General features: G+C 42.8%; 1 protein-coding gene across 4 annotated transcripts; it reads left to right on the top strand.

Annotated features, from left to right (window-relative positions):
* Nucleotides 1-4,609: 4,609 nt before the first annotated feature.
* ptpn3 (protein tyrosine phosphatase non-receptor type 3) lies at nt 4,610-18,040 on the top strand. 4 transcript variants are annotated; one of them, XM_035633784.2, is made up of 28 exons: nt 4,610-4,774; nt 5,214-5,308; nt 5,543-5,608; nt 6,296-6,437; nt 7,356-7,490; nt 7,648-7,690; nt 7,846-7,927; nt 8,371-8,415; nt 8,526-8,578; nt 8,727-8,844; nt 8,969-9,056; nt 9,156-9,244; nt 9,326-9,389; nt 9,692-9,894; nt 9,986-10,111; nt 10,514-10,675; nt 11,220-11,307; nt 11,401-11,478; nt 11,606-11,662; nt 11,961-12,117; nt 12,232-12,407; nt 12,733-12,823; nt 13,027-13,088; nt 13,214-13,360; nt 14,010-14,138; nt 15,426-15,571; nt 15,690-15,825; nt 17,378-18,040. In XM_035633784.2, exons 4-28 carry the CDS (start codon nt 6,369-6,371, stop codon nt 17,450-17,452), a joined length of 2,619 nt encoding a protein of 872 aa, XP_035489677.1. In that variant the 5' UTR covers nt 4,610-4,774; nt 5,214-5,308; nt 5,543-5,608; nt 6,296-6,368; the 3' UTR covers nt 17,453-18,040. The 4 variants fall into 4 exon arrangements, with proteins under 4 accessions (XP_035489677.1, XP_035489512.1, XP_035489765.1 ...); XM_035633619.2 differs by having other exon boundaries at nt 5,209-5,308; XM_047336425.1 differs by lacking the exon at nt 4,610-4,774 and adding an exon at nt 4,985-5,124 and having other exon boundaries at nt 5,209-5,308.
* The last annotated feature ends 543 nt before the right edge of the window (nt 18,041-18,583 follow it).

Genomic DNA, 18,583 nt, shown 5'->3' with positions numbered 1-18,583 from the left:
GCACAGAAACTGCCACAGTCATTCTCACTACTGAGTCGTGTCGAGGAGGAGAACAAGGTCAGCATCGAAGCAGAATCGACGTCTAATGGGAAACGTTTATTTATTAATTTATATTCAAATGATAAATATCATTATATGAATACAATTTGTTATTGTTCATTTGTTTTATATATAAATAGTCCTTTTGGAAATGTGAAATACTTTCTGACAGGCCAAAATTAATGAATGGTTCAAAGCTGTACGTAATGGCATGATTAATGGTTCATAAATATAATAAAACTATTGCTTTATAGACCAATTGTAAAAGTTTAGGTTGCCATGCAGAATGAGGAGGTTCTCAGACCAAGAACAAGGATCCAAGTTCAATTTTGGTGGAATAATGGTAAGAGTATAAAAAGCTTCAGCAAACTCTGGTTTTCCCTGCTCCCCAGTTTTAGAACAGCAGGCTTTGGCACTTTGCTGCAGTTGCAGCATTGTGGCAGTTGTTTCATTGGAACATGGAACTTTTAATCTTAAGGCCCTTTCCACGTTTCTCCTTAATCTGCTGACACCTCAGTGGTATGTCAGCACTTTGGACAAACATGTCTGCCAAGTGAACAGTAACTGTAAATTAAGTAAATGTTGCTCATTATGGACAATCAGTAACACAAACTCCTGCATGGGGGTTGGGTTGTTGTGTGTCAGGTTTTTTGCAGTCACAAAAAAAAGGGATGGGAAGGTGAAAAGTTGGGTCGATGAATGCACGGCAAGTTGTAACACAAAACTGCTTCTGGCACGTGAAGGGCAGCATATTGAGGGCATGCTGCTTTGTGAAAAGCAGAACCAGGCACTCGTGAGCAGGGGACATAGTAACCCAGTTAACTTTCTTCTATAGGGGAACTTATTTTTTTGACACGCCCTTATTTCTATCTCTCTGTTTCTGTATAGGCCTCTATATCACGGGTATGGGTTTTCTTCTCACATATTCCAGAGTCACAGGTGGTTTGAGGGAGGACTGCATTTCGCCAGTAAGTCTGTGAGTGGGTGGCAACGCTCTGAGTATAGGACATGTACTGTGTGTGTGTGTGTGTGTGTGTGTGTGTGTGTGTGTTAGCCCTTATGCCATGTATGTAGAACAAGACAAACTAAATCCTCAAGGGCACATTCACACACTGGTTCATGTCACTTTTAAGGACATTTCATACACACACACCAGCCTACACAATCAGTCAGTCAGTATCATTTTCATGAGAGGGGTTCTGAAACCCTTACATTCATCTTGAACCTAAGGATAGGTAATGGGTCATGGAAACTATAGGACATGTTTAAATGCGTGACAGGATTCCAGCATATATGACAACTCCATACATCTGTCTTCCTGTCTCGTGTGGCTGCTGCACACCTGAGCAATGGCACGGCCTGTCCACACCATTGCAGACCCAGTTTTATGCTTGTGATATATGACCAGACTCCTGCATGATTTTACATACAGCTATAGTGGCTTGTTGTTTTATATCCCAGCAGTTCACACACTCCTATTAGTCTCTGACATTATGAAATCCAAATCTTTCTGTCTGCGACTGAATAACATAAGCACAACTTCATGTCAACGGGTGGTTATATAATAAATGGAAATAGAAAGAGAAACTCAGTTGGTGGTAAACAAATACCTCAGAGGGACAAGGAACAGAACATGATTTAACTTAGTAAATAGGTTAAAAAAAAGTTAAAGATACACACATATTAAAGGGATGCAGGAAGTAATCAAAGGAGTGATGGGGCTTTGTCATGAGATATAATAAAACTAAAGGTTTAACAGGAAGAATTGCCTTAAACTGGGGATGAGCAAATGATATCAGAATAAGAGTTTGTGACTCAGATAAATGGGACATGAAGTGCAGATACTGAAATAAGGACAGGTTTGTCCCTGTGTCATGGTGTCTAAATTTGGAGTCCAGGGCAGAGTTGGTGGTGCAGGGTGTGTTGGTTAGTGTTGCAGAAAGATGATCCTCAGTCAGCAACAGGGGGAGGTTCCTCTCTGTTCCTGTACAGTGGTTGTGGGGGGGTGTCACCCCAAAGTGAACCAGTCTCTGCTAGTTTGACCAGCCGCCCTCAGACTGCAGCCTCTTGACCCGAACTGGTTCTGTCTGGTTTTTGCATCTGCGGGTGTGCAACAGGTGACACTGAACACAAAGCACATGACAGTCTTGACAGTCTGACAGCATTTAGGAAGGCCAGACAAGCAGACAGCAGATCAGCCAGTGAGTGTTGGAAGAAGTACAGTATTAGCAGTAGCACCAGTGCATTCATATTGCAAGCAAGTAGACTACAAGTAGAACACATCAAAAATAAAAGTACTCTTTCTATAGAAGACTGGCTCCTGTGTGTCTGAAATATTATTATTTGAGCTACTGAGCTACTGAGCTACTGCGCCACAGGACCAGGCCTTACACCTGCAGAATCTCATCACTACTCCCAAAGCCCACATCAAACCCTGGCCTCAATTTCAGAAAGCCCCAATCCTCACTCATCCCCTATCCTCTATTGCCCATGTCTCTTTCCTTAATTTAATGCACTTTGAAATCTCTGTTAATTAGTCATGTCATGTTGTTTTTAATTCTCACTCCGCTTGTCTACATAGTGTCAGAGACCTTGGCACACTTAAAATGCAGATTGATGTTTTGAAATTGTGCAAGAGTCAAACAATTTGGTTTCAGACACAGATCACAGGCCAAAACAGACATTTGTTTTTTTAATTAGTGTAAGATAAGAGTTATTGTAGGTTAGTTTTTTTAGGTAGATGTTTGGATTTTTTTTTTTAAATTTCTTAAAAAGAGTGTTTCTGTTCTTATTTTGTCTGTTTGCATCTTGAATAGATACAACTATTGTGAAAGGTATGATGTATACACAGCATACAAACACTTTTCCCTACAATGCATTCAGATATACAGTCATTTAAAGTCAACAAACACTTGTTTAGCAGAGGTGGAAAACTGAAAACCAATACAAAATCATGTCCTAAAAGAATAGCATGATTATGAGTACAGCTAGATTATGTGACATCTAATGAAAATAAAGATGTGTTTTCAATACAGGAGAAAAAAAAAATGATCCCATGGTTTCCATCTCGCTTCTCTCTGTTTTTTTTTCTATTAACTATACTATGTAGAAAACACATACAAAATGTCCAGAAAGTTATTTAATGAAGAAAAACGTTCCTTATAAAATAAATACACTTTCATCAAGGTGTTACTCACCAGTGAGAAAATGTATTATTATTAGAGTTATTAGCAGTGTTTGGAAAATGTACTATTATGCAAACAGTATAACAAGTTGATTTTCTGTGCTGAATGCTCAGACATGGCAGCAGTAGTACTTAATCTGTCCTGTAGATGGTGACAGCAAACCAGAGGAACTGACCTCTCTGTTTTCTTCTTTAACCTCAATATACTGTAACAGGACAAATTCAGCACTTTGTCATCTGCCTGCTGTATCTTTATCTTTAGCCATAATCTTGCTTGTTTGATATCAGAGAAGGACAAAAAGCAATTTTTGTCTCCTTTTCTTTTTCAGTGGGTCATCCAAGAGGGGGGAGAAAACAAATCAGCAACAAGTCTTAGTTCAATAATTACCTTCCTGAAGCAATTGGTTAAACTGATTGATCATTTAAGCTTCCAGCTTGTCGAGCATTGAGGTCTATTTGTTTAGTTTAACTAAGAATTGAATACCTCTGAGTCAGTTGTTCCTTGGACTCATAGAGCCACCTGGATGGACAATTTTCACTATTTTCTGACACTTTATAGACTTAATGCTTTAATCAAATATGTGAAACAATAACCAATAGATTGATGATGAAAACACTGGTCAGTTGCAGCTCTGCCTCTGAGTGATACAAGAATCAGATCAGGTGAAAACATATTTTTTAAACTTTTGTGGACTGTTTGGGTGAGCTTGCCTTACCTAAACTAAAATCTAAAAATGGTTTAAAATTCATAGCTGGCTGTCTTTGTAGTTATATGCTGACAGAGATTATTATACCAGTGCGTTTGTCAGTATAACAATTACTTTTTAAACCATATTTTATTCTAATAACACATAGGACATCCGATGTGCTTTACAGAAATAATAGCTTAAAAAGTTCAGATAAGAAGCATGAATACATTTTTTTAAAGGGTAAAACAGTATAGAAACAGTGTGAAAGCACAAATTATAGTAGCATCATTGTAAACAATCAGGAAATTCATCCATAAGAAAAAAAATTGGTGCAGTCAAACTATATACTTCTACAGAATTCTATTGTAGTGGTAAATGCATGGGGTAATAATGATGAAATGATACATAATAGTGTAGCAACCACAGTGACCATTTTTCTGCACTGATAATATATTATATAATATTTACCTTTCATATTTAAATGAGGACATTTTCCTGCTCATAGTAACTTAAAGTGAAATTGTTGCAGGGCTTTTACGTGTAATGTGGTAATTGTGCGGTGTTTTAAGCTAAAGTTACTTCTACTTAAGTAAAGAGTCTGAGTCAGAGGGTCGGGTTGTATTTTCTGAGCTATGCAACGCTCGCCCCCACCCCCCGGGGAGCGCGCATCCCGCCGGGAGCGCGCGCGCGCGCGCGGCGGAGGGGCGGGGCCGCGCGGAGTCAGCGGCGCAGGCAGGGATGAGAAACTTGTCCCGGATATTTACCTAAAGTCTACCTGGCTCCTCCGACGCGCCCCGTGCCGAGGTGTCTCACTGCCAACACTCACGGGATCATGATCCGTCTCTGAAGCGGGACGACTGAGGTAGACATTCATTTTATTCCTCTTTCAAACCTTTCCTTCACTCCCTCCCTCCCTCTGCAAAAAAACAACAACAAAAAAAACACGCACTTTGCCAAGTTGTAGTTGCGAGCATTCGTCGCAGTTGGAGGAGTTGAAGTTCGCTGATCCGTGCTGAGTCTCTCCTTTCTGGGTGTAGCTGTAGGAGACGATCAGGTTGTCAACAGGTTCCTTGTTCGCGCTGCGGCTCAAAGTACAAGAGAAATCACAGGAGAGTTCAGTTGAGAGGCGACACGCTGCGGCGGACAGGGAGCGCTCGTGTGGGCCTGCTTCTCACACACAGGCCCCGGTTATTCATTAAATGAACACTTCAGGTGAATCACCAGAGACGAGGCTTTGGATCTGAGTGTGTGTGTGTGTGTTTCATAGCCTTCACTGTTCACTGTTCACCTGTGCAGAATAGACTGTGGCAGAAGAAGAAGAAGAAGAAGAAGAAGAAGAAGAAGAAAAAAAAAAAGAAGTCTTGATTTGGGTTGAAAGCATCATAAGAAAAGACAGGTTTGTTTTTATTTCCTCATCTGTAACTATTCCAAAAAAAGATGCAATAAATGCAAAGCACCCAGTGTCACCGAGCCTCGGCCGCTCACATCAGGGTGAATCTGCTTTTAACAATGTTGCATTTACTTGTAACTTCATCGGAGGCCTGTCTGTGAGAGGACGAGTTCTGTGTTAATGCATTCAGAGTGTGTCACTGTGTTCAAACATTAACTCAAACACTGTGTGTCCTTTCAGAAACACAGAGAGACAGGCCTGCCCACAGCCATTAATCGTTCACCTGGAGAGCAACACAGGACACATGTACGTAAACATACACTTGGTTACGCACACGCACGCCTGCACACACACACACACACACACACACACTCATGGACAGATATTCTCAGGGTAGCGTAAGTTATTGGATTTGAATGCATGCGTACATGCATACATTAGCAGAGCGTTTTTGTGTGTGTGTGTGTGTGTGTGTGTGTGTGTGTGTGTGTGTGTGTGTGTGTGTGTGTGTGTGTGTGTGTGCTTGCGTGCGTGCTTGCGTGCGTGTGTGCGCGCGAGAGTGTTCATGCGTGGCCTCCAGTAGCTGCTCTGAGATCAGCTGAAGTGCCATAGATGGGCGTGTTCAACTCCGAAAATGTTTTACATTCTTATCATTCAGCTGCCTTCGTTTAGATGCAGAGGGAGAGCAGCAGAGTGAGGGAAGGGACATGTTCAGACCAGGCCGAATAATAAGGAATAACACACACACACACACACACACACACACACACACACACACACACACACACACACACAGGCAGTCACTCCTTGGCATTCATGGTGCATTACTCACTGCAGCCTGATTCTCCATCCAGCACATGTATTACTCACCACACAATGTCATCCTGAGGGAGGTGCTTTCATTGGCCTCAAAACATCTGACACTGTTTTGTGGTTGTTTTCTGTGTGTGTGTGTGTGTGTGTGTGTGTGTGTGTGTGTGTTTGTGTTTTCAGGTCCCCTCTCAGTGACGAGCTGAGGGCAGGGTGTTTGTCTTGAGAGGGAGGCAGAGTTACCGTGGTAACAGACATGCCAAAACCGGACCTGCTCTGCCTAGTTCAGCTGTTGAACGGCACAATCGAGACCTTCAGAGTCAGCGTGCGTAACACACACGCACACACACACATACACACACACACTGTTTCCTGTCTGCTGTCGAAGAGATCATATGTTGCTCTCGTCTGTCTCTGCTCTGCTAACGATCGTAGTGTCAGCGCGTGATTTAGTGGGAGACTATTCTTTCCTGTTCAGATTGATCCACATCTCTTGTTCAACACTTTGACCTTGGTCTGAGAGAGACACGCATCACCTCCTGCGGCTCACAGAGCTTGTCACACTCGGGAGCCGTTCACCTCATCAGTTTATCAATTCACACTAAGAATACAAACGCATGAAGAATTGCAATCGCAGTAATGCTCTGTGTGCAGCATCTGTGTGTGAACACTGGTTGAGCAGGCAGTGTGCTGTGATTGTAAATATCAACCATTCTCTTCATTACTCGCTTTATGTGTCTCCTGTGGCTCTTGTCTTTAGACAAGGTTCATTGGTTTCCTTTATTGCAGATTTACAATGGCAAATAAGTTTCTGGAGAAGCCATTCTGTGAATGTAACAAGTCACTTTTCGGCGCAGTTTACTGTAGATATCTTGCGATGTGAATATTCTTCCAGGAACAGAACATAGAGAGGGAGAAATGTGGTAAAATGCAGATGAGCTGCAGGTTATGTTTCAGAGTTATTAGTAAAACATTAATAAAACAATGAATAGTTAAGCTACAAACCCAGTGCTGCAGATAGTCTTCAGGAAATCTGTTTTCAACTGGAGTTATATTATTGATTACTTTCTAGAGAAATTAAAACCATTTTGAAACATAAAAACCTAAATAGTTAGCCTTATCTATACATTTAGCATTACTGCAACATATGGCATGGTATAATTATATGGACCAATAACCAACTGTTAAATGCTACTCGCAGTTTTGGCTGGTCATCATGTTGTTTGTTGTTTCCATCCTTCAGAAGCAGGATGAAGGCGTGGTCCTGTTGGACCAAGTGTGTGACCACCTGGGCCTGCAGGAGCGGCAGCTCTTCAGTCTGCAGATCAGAGAATCCAGCACAGCGATCGCCTCAATCACAGCCAACACACACTCTCCGGTGAGCTCATTGTTCATCTTCTGCACGTTATTTACTACATTGCACTCGCTGATTGCTGTTGAGGCGATGATAACCACAGGGTTTTCTTACATAAATGCTTTGGGTTGTTTTTTTAGCTCCGGTTAACCATTATACTTCATGAATTTCTTTCTCTCAGAGATGGCTGGAGCCTGAGAAACCCTTGAAGAAGCAGATTAAAGGTATCTCATTCCACAGAGTTTAAGAATGTTTTAAAATTAATTTGATCACAACGCCGAAGAGGAAATTTAAGAAGGAAGAGGGACAGTAGAAGATTGAGGTGAACTTGCAGCCACAGACATACTGTTGTGTTTGACAAGTTGACATTTCCCTGCAGGTCTTGCGTCTCCCTTTTATCTGAACTTCAGAGTGCGATTCTTTATCTCTGATCCCAACTCTCTGCAGCATGAACAGACAAGGTGAGTGTTTGTGTATGTGTTATATAGTGGACATATATCATTTCGTATTGATCTGGAGAAGTTGTGTGACACAGAAAGGTCCTATTTCACAGTTTTTTATGTACTATCAAATGTATGGCTCAGTCACTGTTTTTGTGATACAGTGGCAGCTCTAAAGAAAGTCAGACAAGCAGCTCTGTCTGGCTGACCTTATGCCATGTTCCTGTCATACAGTCAACACAAGTTTCTGTCTCGTAACTTATTTTTCAAAGCTCCACCACAATAATACAAAACAGTGCCTGAAAACAGGTGAATGCTCGCAATCATCAATATGAAAATCATCCATTTGGCTTGTCCAGTAGCATGGCTTTAAAAACAAAAAACAAAATGTCAAACCACTTTAAAGACACTTCTGCTTGACACACACAATGCAGGTAGAAATTCCTGTTGTCTTGTCCCCGCAGACACCTGTACTTCCTCCAGATCAGGAGCGACATTAGAGAAGGACGGTGGGTAACTCGCACAAAAACAACAACCAAGCCCAAACTCAACCGCCCAGTCCCTTTTACACACTTAGTGTTGAGCTGTTACGGTGTGTAATCACGGAGTGTAATTGCAGGTTGCAGTGCCCGCTGAGTGCAGCAGTAGTGTTGGCCTCGTATGCTGTGCAGTGTAAGTTCCATCTTTTCCAAGAGAGGCAAATGATTAATGACTTAATAATAACCCTGTGAATAATCGCTCCTGTTGAGGATGTTCTCAATAAGCAGCAGATGTCGGTTGTTATGTCATGTCATGTTTCCATCTTTCCAATCGTCTCTAGCGGAGATGGGGGGTCACTGCCCGTCCCAACTTCCTGGTTACCTCTCAAAGTGCCACTTTATCCCTGAACAAGATGAAGACTTTCTATGTAAAGTGGAGGATCTGCATCCACAGCACAAGTAAATCACATCATTGTATCCTCGCCTGCTGCTGAAGAGCAACTGGTTTGATGATGTGCAGCTGGTTCCTGTTGTTGCATGTGACCGTGTGTCTGTGTGTGCATGTTTGTGTTCGTGTTCCCAGGGGGCTAAAGCCGAGCGAGGCGGAGTTGTGTTTCCTCAACACAGCACGGACACTGGAGCTGTATGGAGTGGAGCTGCATGTTGCCATGGTAGTGTTGCTCATTGACTAGATCATGCTCTGTCTCAACTCTCTCTGCGTCCTGTTGATTAATCTCGTATATGAAACATTTTGTGATTCTCTCTCTCAGGACGTCAACAATGCTCCTCTGATGGTGGGTTTGGCCTCAAGTGGTGTCGCAATATTCTGTAATATGATTTGCTCCAGTTTCTTCCCCTGGTGAGTGATGCCGCTCCTCATTAGATGGCTTGTATCTTGTATCTTTCCGAACCTTGAACTAATTGTTTTCTCCTCGCGTAGGGGGAATATAATCAAGATTTCATTTAAGAGGAAACGTTTTCTTATACATCTGAAACGTAAACATGTAAGTCTACCGTTTGTTTGTTCTTAATCGGTGAAAGATCTGCTAAGAGCAAACGCAAAAAATGACTGTACACACTTGGCTGGTTAATCCATAGAAGATTTGAGTCACTAATGTTTTTTATTGTGGTAAATTGGGGATTTATGCACAATGCTTTTATTTGAAGACAAAATTCTATGTGTGACAAGTAATAAGTCATTCATAGAAAACATGAGAATAGGCCAGACACAAATGCAACCTGAGCAGCTGAAATTGCATAACCGAAATGATGCATTATGAAGAATTACAACAAACGTGTGTTGCAGGGAGAGACCCAGGACTGTGAGGTGCCTCTGATTCTGCCCTGTCCCAAAACCTGTAAAAACCTGTGGAGGTCCTGTGTGGATCATCACTCCTTCTTCTGCTCCAGCCGCTCCGCCAGGAGCCTCAAACACAACAACAACACAGTTCAGTCCTACACAAAGTTGATAACACAGCACCTGGGCCTCAGCAACAGCAAAACTGAGAGGTGAGCCCCCCCACCGCTGCATTTTCTCATATTCATGTCATAAATACTGATCGTTTACAAAATTTCCTGTCTCTCTCTTCTCAAATCGCAGTGGTCCAGTCTGCCAGCGAGTGGTTGGAGGGATGGTGTGGAACCCAGTCCTGCAGAGATCAATTTCATCAGAGTGCCTCGAGACCAAGAGTCTGCCTTCCAGATCGCCCCCCTCCACCCCAAACTGGTATGGCCTGCAGCCTTAAAACCCAGCAGCATCATCATTACCCCTCTCTTGAACTCAGATCCTGTTATGTAGGATCTAAGTAAAAAAATATGCTCATCCAGTTTTAGGGTATGCTTAATGATAATTAATGCTTTTATGTAATATGTTTTATTTATTTGTTTTACCTCATCATCCAGATTGGTTTATCTTTCATACTTTGTCTGGTACGACTGTCAAATGTGAAACTGGTATAAAATTGATTTACTATTACTCTTACTACTATGCTGTGTGTGTGATCAAAAATAACACATAGAATATTTTTATTAAAAATAACATAAAAGTTAAAATGCGTTTAAGTCTCAGATTCGACTTGGTTGAAACGAGCAGACTACCCTGAAAATTGTCGTATTGTCTCTCTGCCAGGCGAAGTCCTCGAGTTCGTCACGGTATCCGTAAACATCGTCCCTCCTCGGTGGAGCTGACCAATGAACTGAAAGACATGTCGGAGGGGGAGGACGTCTTCTACACTTACAGGGTGTCTGTGGGCAGCAGCAAGGACAGCGAGGGAGAAACTTCACCCCATCAGTTAGTATCAGCTACGACAGAAATGGTGTCTTTCTGCTTCCCAGGAACGTTGTCAATCTCTCTCCCAATTCACCAGGCTTTGGTGGTGGGACGTGTGTCAGCAAAGAGTTTTTTAATTATTTTCATGTGGAGATGGCATGTGGATTTTTGCAATATCTAATCTAAAGAGCTGTGACAAAAATGCACTCATCATGTCTCCACCAAAAATGTAAGAGGTGAAAGTTTTAGTTGGTGAATGTCTAAACTTTGATATTGTGAGTTATGTGACTAACTTCCACTTGTTGTCTGATTCACTAATTAGTTTCCGGCAAAGATGTTTTATTAAAAACAACAAAAGATGCACCATGCTGTACCTGAGCTTTGATTTAAAGGAAAAAATCCCAGTTAAATATATCCTCCAGATGATTCAAACCTAAATTATGCAAATATTAAAATATGGGTACAAAATGATTAAGGTATGAAAATAGGTGGAAGTAAGTTAATATCACATACATGAAAGTCATGCACTCAGCTTAAAAAAATCTCCTCATTTCATCCCTTTCAGTTTTTCTGCCACTTTTAGCAGAGGGCCTGATGACGCTCTGTTCCAAGTGGACGACAGTATCGGAGAGGAGGAAAGCCACAACGACAAGGTCTGTTATGCTTATCATCAGCCCAGTGATGTCTCACTATGTTTCCATTCATGTGTACGTGTGTGTTGATGTTGAGTTCTTGTGTCCGTGCAGGGTGCTCTCGGCGATGGCGACTTGATGCTCATATGTATTGCCCCTGATCACGAGGGCAAGTTTGGCTTCAACGTTAAAGTGGGTTTCTCTCTCTCTCTTCCATGCTTTCTAATATGTTTCTTACTCTCACCACACAAGACAAAAGTTTAATGTTGTATTGCCGTTACTTTACTTTGGCTTCATTGAATTCCCTCACTCCTCCTAGGGAGGCGTGGATCAGAAGATGCCTCTAGCCATATCCAACGTTAAACCTGACTCTCCGGTAAGAGGATTTGTTTGTGCTTTTTTGGTCTCCAGGATGTTTATGTTCGACAGAATGTTATATATGTAGCCAAATTCAATGCACTGCAATGAGCTGCAATGATTGGTTGATTGATTGAGAAAATTGATGGTCCAACTATTAAAAAATGTGATCAAGATACTCACTGTGTAAGATATTTAGCAGTTCAACTTGTCAGTAATCTCTGGTGGAGGAATGATCTAGTTTGGCATTTCTGTTCTGGGATATCTTGTTACTTATTGGCTGACAGATCTGTTTAAATGATCCTTGTTGTTTGTAGGCAGGTCGATGTGAGCCCAAACTCCTGGAGGGTGACCTGGTGGTTCTCATCAACGGTCGAGACATTTCTGAACACACACACGACCAGGTTGTCATGTTCATACGAGCCAGCAGAGAGTCGCACTCCAGACAGCTGGCCCTTCTCATCAGACGTAAAGGTGAGTGGGTGAGTGAGAGAAAAGTGCTGAAGCAACGTGTGATCAAAGTGTGCACTCTGTCTGTCATGTCACCATGAATATTAATGGCAGCCTTGAACCGTCCTTGTGTTCCAGGTCCTGGCAGAGTGGCACCCCTTCTGCAGTTACCTCCCGCCCTCACGTTCACCGGCCAATCGCAGGGGGACAAAGTGCAGTCACCTGGCCAGTCGGAGCGGGTCACGACATTGGAGGAATCGATGAGACAGCTTGAGAGAGGAATACAGTCTGGCACGCTCTGTTTCCATTTTGAGGTATTTGAAATGCAGGTGGGAGCTAAACAGTACACAGGTGTTTAACTGAGAATGTGGAATCAAAATATCCAAATGGGTGTAACTGTCTGGTTTGTTTTTGTGAGCAGGATTTGATTTATCCCTCGCAGTTATTTGGTTGGATCATAATCAGCCTTTTAAGTGCTGATTTTGGAACAGATGTTGGCCCTAATCTTCACTTGGACTCTGTTCCTGGCGGTCTAAAGCAAAGATGCTGCGACTGACCTGGAATTTGTCTATGTTTGTGTATGTGTCCGTGTGTTTATGTGCTTGTGTTTGTGTGTGTTTGCATGCTTGTAATTTCTAGAATTTATACAGGAGGAAGCCCGGTTTGTCACTAAACTGTGCTCGGCTCCCTGAGAACATGGACCAGAATCGATACAAGGATGTTTTGCCTTGTAAGTGCTGCTTATTTCCTATTTACCATCTGTATGTCTATGCCTGAATAGCCTCCCACTCCATCGGTAGATCTGTGCCACCTTTCCAACATTAATTTGGAGCTCGTCGCTGTGGCATCTCATGAAATTTAATTGGCTGAGCCTGCGGTGCAGGAAAGGCTCTGTTATGACCCTCACGCGGTGCTGCCCTGCTCTCCCTCCAGATGATGCTTGCCGAGTGGTGCTCCAGGGCCAGGAGGACTACATCAATGCCAGCCACATCACGGTGAACATCAGCGATATGAGATAGTGTTGTTTTGTCCCTGTCTGACGCTGAATCCTTCCTCTGCGTGGTGTGTATTTGTATGCATACGTATATATGTGTGAGTGCCTTTTTGTTTGTCTTCTCAGGTGGCGCCCCCAGTGTCTGGTGTGTGTTTACGTTACGTTGCGGCTCAGGGCCCGTTGCCACAGACCTGCACTCACTTTTGGCAGACTGTTTGGGAGCAGCAGACACACACCATCATCATGCTTACAACTCTGACAGAGCGGGGACGGGTATACATACTTCTGCACATTCAGCCCTCTGTGCCGTAAACAGCCACACACACGCACACAGGAATGGAAATGACTAAACAGTGAGGGAACCACTACACAGCTCATGTATTAACACAGCGATCAGCGTGCCGCTTCGTGTTGACATGATACACGATTACTGTAATTGAATGGTTTGGTGCAGATGATGGCACACAAAAAGAATCAATTGGCACAGCTGTGAGTAATTGCAGGGCTTCGCCGTGCCCGAAACACCCAAATGTAAAAAGTGAGTGGGAAGCCAGTGATAAATAATTTGAGGGTGAAGTCACATCCAGAGAGACGCAGGCAGCGAGATATCAAGGTCTTGTTGGATGAAGATGTCGCTGCCTCGGCTTGCCTGTTGCTTGGTAACCAGATGCTCTCATTAATTTGTAATTTCCCTGACATTCGTCAAGTACCCTGACTTTCTCTCTCCTTGAGCAGCGCGCGCACACACACGTACACACATTCTCTGCGTGTCAGTTCACATCCTGCTCCTGATGAATTGCCTTTGTTGCTCCGACTGGGAGGTGGAACACACCAACACTGATTCCATATAGAGCAAGCGGTAATAAATTGGCCGATGACTCATAAGTCCTGTAATTTGTCGGTAATGTCGCACACTTTGCAGACCAAGTGCCACCAGTACTGGCCGCATCCACCAGAAGTGAAGGACTACGGGCACATGCGGGTGAAGTGTCACTCCGAGGAGTGTAACCTGGCGTATGTGATGCGACAGTTCACTCTGACACACACACAGGTACAGTAGCTTCACGGGTTAATCAATTGATTTGTACTACTAAATTAGAATTTGATTCAAATTAATCTGCATCTGATTTGAGGGTTAATTAAGTACATTTTAGTAACTCTTGTTTAATCTTGTCATATATGAACATGAAATGCTTTGCCTTGACTTAATATTAAAGCAAATCCATTAATTCTGGGTTTTGATCAGACAAAATGAGATTTTGACATCATTGCAAAATGTCTACTGTTTTGTGATTATACTATAGGACAAACAATAGATCAACATATTTTATATCTTCATGAAACATAGGCAAAGCATGACCTCGGAACTTTTCGTTTGCAGTGGCATGTACCATGTTTGTACCATATGTGACATAACGGAGCTCACCACAGGCGACGGGCCACTCCTGGCAAACTAACTGCAGCCAGCATTCAGCCACTTCCGTGTGGGTGGCTGGGTCTGAATGTGTGTGTGGGTGGGTGGGCATGTGCATTAGTCTGCACTAACAAATTTTGTGGCATGTGTGTGTGTGTGTGTGTGTGTGTGTGTGTGTGTGTGTGTGTGTGTGTGTGTGTGTGTGTGTGTGTGTGTGTGTGTGTGTGTGTGTGTGTGTGTGTGTGTGTGTGTGTGTGTGTGTGTGTGTGTATAGACAAGTGTGTTGTCGCGCCGAGTCTTAACACACTTTGTTTGACAGATAGTCAGATTAAAGGAGCAGTTTTCCCTCATAAACGTCCACAGCGAACAGGTACATAATTGGATGATGCTCAAGGAGGCATGAAGTATGAATGCACACACGTGCGACACACAGTTACTGCTGTGTGAGCCCGTCTGTTCCTCTGGCGGAGCGAGTTAATCCCCACATGGAGTCACAAGCCACAAGCCCATTATAAAATCTAAAGTCAGCCATTCTCCTCCCCATTCTTTTTTTTTAATTTTGTCCCGAACTGTGGTCTTTTCCTCCATCATCTCTCCACCCCACCTGTTTTTCAGTTTTCATCACTCTGTGTCCCTCTACACTTCCTAATCTTCGTGTCACCCCCTGGTCACGTGCATGTTTTGTTCCCCTCACCTGCTCTTGTTTTTCCATTACACCCTCTGTGGTTTTTATTTTTCTCACATACTGGATAGCATCTGTGTTTGAGCCTGTAGCGCCACTGTGCTCTTTTCATGCGGAAGATTACATTTATTATCATGTTAACTAGTGTTTATTCAGTGCTTCAATTATCTCTCAGTATCCCTCTCTTTTTGTCATTTGTGTCGTTAATGTACGTGCCTGTGTGTGTGTGGGTGCGTGATTAGCGGAGTGAGGAGCGTGCAGTCACACACCTGCAGTATGTTGCGTGGCCGGACCACGGTGTACCCGATGACCCTTCGGACTTCCTGCTGTTCATCAGTTCAGTTAGGGAGAGGAGGAGAGGCGAAGAGCCACTAATGGTACACTGCAGGTACAAACACACACACACGAACACACAGGCTATACTCTTAAATGACCTCTGCCAGCATGTACTGTACCTGCCTCTACTCTACACTAACTGCCATGTTTGTTCTGTATTACACTTTCAGTGCTGGGATTGGACGGACAGGTGTTCTGATCACTATGGAAACGGCACTGACTCTGTTGGACGACAGTCGGCCGGTGTTCCCGCTGGAAATTGTCAGAACACTCAGAGATCAGCGAGCCATGATGGTTCAGACCACGGTACAAAGAAACAGAACAAAGAGACTTCTAGTTGTAGTAGTTGTTCTTTGTTGTATTTCATTCCTTTGTGGCTTGACGATTTCTATTGTGTGCATTTTTCTAAATATCTCGAAGCGGATAGCAGGACAAACTTTTTTTTTATCACAGGGCTCAGCTGGTTTTCCTGTCTACATGCAATATAAAACATCTAGTTTTTTTTTGGGTTTTATAGGAAAAGCCCTCAGGTGTAGAGACCTTTTTCTTAGCTGAAAGGCTTTAGATATCATGCATTCATGCCTTTTCTCGGCTGAGAGATGTGTGTGAATTCAAAAAAGGTAGCATGTTGGGTTTTTATATTTTACGTTTGGCACACTGCGACTGGTGTGAATTTAAGGAATGTGTTTTTTTAGAGAGCCTCGGGAAGATCAAAAGTGAGTTGCATGCTCAAAGTTTTTTTTTTGGGGGGGGGATATTATGTAAGTAAAGGGAGAGGAGACTTACTGTGAAATTCACTGTGACCAGAATTTATTTTTAAAGGCCAGTGTCACAGATTTTGATTTTGAGTCCTGTCATCTGTAACCTTCATTAATACAACAGAAACTTCACCGCCACAGTATTACACTGATGGCTGATGAGCCCGAGCAGGCGAGCTGAGGTTGGAAGCCGCACTCTGTGGTGCCTCAGTGGTAGTTGTCGAGGGAGAGGAAAGTGTTACTCATTGCTTTGACAGGAGGTAGTGCTGGGAATATGGCATCCCTCCAGTCACATGCCTGCTTCCAGGGCACTGCTGCTGCTACCACTACCACCCTTATTTTGAAAGAGGATCCCATCCCCAGGGCTTCTCCTCTCTGATGTTTTTTTTGCGCTGATGTGCAGGTTTCCCCTCATATCTTTGTGTCTTAGTAGTGGAAATGGCCAAAGTCAGCGGGCAAACCTTGAGGAATATGATACGGCTGGCATTATTCTATATAATTCTCATTGTCAACAAATAAAACAAACCCAACAATGTATGTGCCCATCTTTCAACACTTTCTGTCTTAATGAATATTTAATATGCAGATATGTAGATATTGACGGTCCCTTTAGCAAATAATGGTATGCTAACATGTTAAAATAAACTACCTTTTTTTAAAAAGACAAGATCATTTCCCAGAAAAAATAAATATTACCCAAACATTAGTAAATAAGTGCATTTGTGAGGGGACATTTTCAGCTGCTGATTTGGTGTGCCTTAATGTTTGTGAGCAGCTACGCTCGCTAACACTCCAAATGTGTATAATCTGTGGCGGGATGTTGTAAAATAGACAAGCGTGCCCATGCCCAGTTCAAAGATGTGGCTTATTTACATGTTTTTAATAGTTTTCTGACAACAATGGAGCTCTATTACTATTATTAATACACACTACATTGAGACATATCAAGCTTTATTTGACAATACTTGTTAGACGGATCATTTGACGGTTGGTTGGTTCTGAAAAGATATAGCTTATTGCCAGTGTTGTCCTTCAAAAAAAGGCACTGTTGTATAAATAACTGTATAAACACTAATAACACTGTATGTTGTGTGTTTCAGTGTCAGTTCCAGTTTGTGTGTGAGGCCATCCTGCGAGTCTACAAAGAGAAACAGGGGGGATCTGCAGCACCTTAACCGAAAACCGGCAACAGGACCAGAACAGACACACTTGACCATTTCGTAGAAAGCGACTTCCACAGAAGGATTCACTGTAGCTGGTTGACTTCTGTCATGCCAATGTGACTGGAAAATAAGAGCATAACTAGCCTCAGAGCACGGCTGTCTGCGGTCTGTGTTGCCCTGATTCAATGTGAGCATATGAATCTTAAACCTAGTCGGCCTTAGTTTTTGGAGATCGTGGATTGAGCTTGTAGAGGCTGTGGTCTCCATAGAGACTGATGCGAGCTGCTAGTTTCTGTCCATGAGGCCAATCAGCAACAATGCCTCTACTTACTAAGCTATATGTGCCTTGGACTCGTGCCTCCCTGTCATTGGATCGATTCGAGGCAGCAGAGGCAGACCAGGATCATTATAATCTGTAGTTAGTGTGCAGCACGATGTGTGCGTCCAATGTCGGCGAGCAAGGCAGACTTTAGATCACCACCGCATATACCATAAGGTCACGGTGGTGCTGCACTGCATGCTGTCCGCCAGAGGAGCACCCAAACCCACTGTTCATCACTCTTAAATTATTAAGACACTAAATAAACACACTGATTTATACAGACGTGTCTGCTTTTTTAATTTCTTAGTTAGATAGTGAGGCCACACAAGCGTTTTTCACACTTCCTCGCAGAACGAGGCTGCTCACTGAAGCGAGGAGTAGTCTGCTTATTTAACCCCTCAGCTGAATGCCTCTGAAGCTGGCATCATATCAGGGAAACTATTTTAGCATCACAAATCAGCTCAAATATTGGCTTAATTAAAGACACTATCAAAATGTAACATTTCTGTGTACATTAGTGTCTTTGCAGGTTTATGGTGAGGATTTTCTTGAAGAATCAAATGTATGATACACTGTTTTGCTATTTCTAATGATAACCCACTAATAACCTAAAAATAAATAAATTAGACGAACTGTGTCCAGAACCAGCAGATCTCTGCAGGAAACCCTCACTTGTAAAAGGTTTTTCCCAGGAGACGAATATTTATGTTTTTATACTGAAGGTGAGCAGGTTTGGAGCTACCACTGAAAACGCAAAGGTAATGTTCTTAGTCTACAGTTCAAAATGTACACATGGACTCCATATGGATTGGATTGATTAT

The sequence above is a fragment of the Scophthalmus maximus genome, chromosome 1 (genome assembly GCF_022379125.1).
Source record: "Scophthalmus maximus strain ysfricsl-2021 chromosome 1, ASM2237912v1, whole genome shotgun sequence".
In the NCBI taxonomy this organism is placed as follows: domain Eukaryota; kingdom Metazoa; phylum Chordata; class Actinopteri; order Pleuronectiformes; family Scophthalmidae; genus Scophthalmus; species Scophthalmus maximus.
Note: the sequence above shows the minus strand (reverse complement) of the source record. Positions and strands in the feature narration are given on the sequence as shown.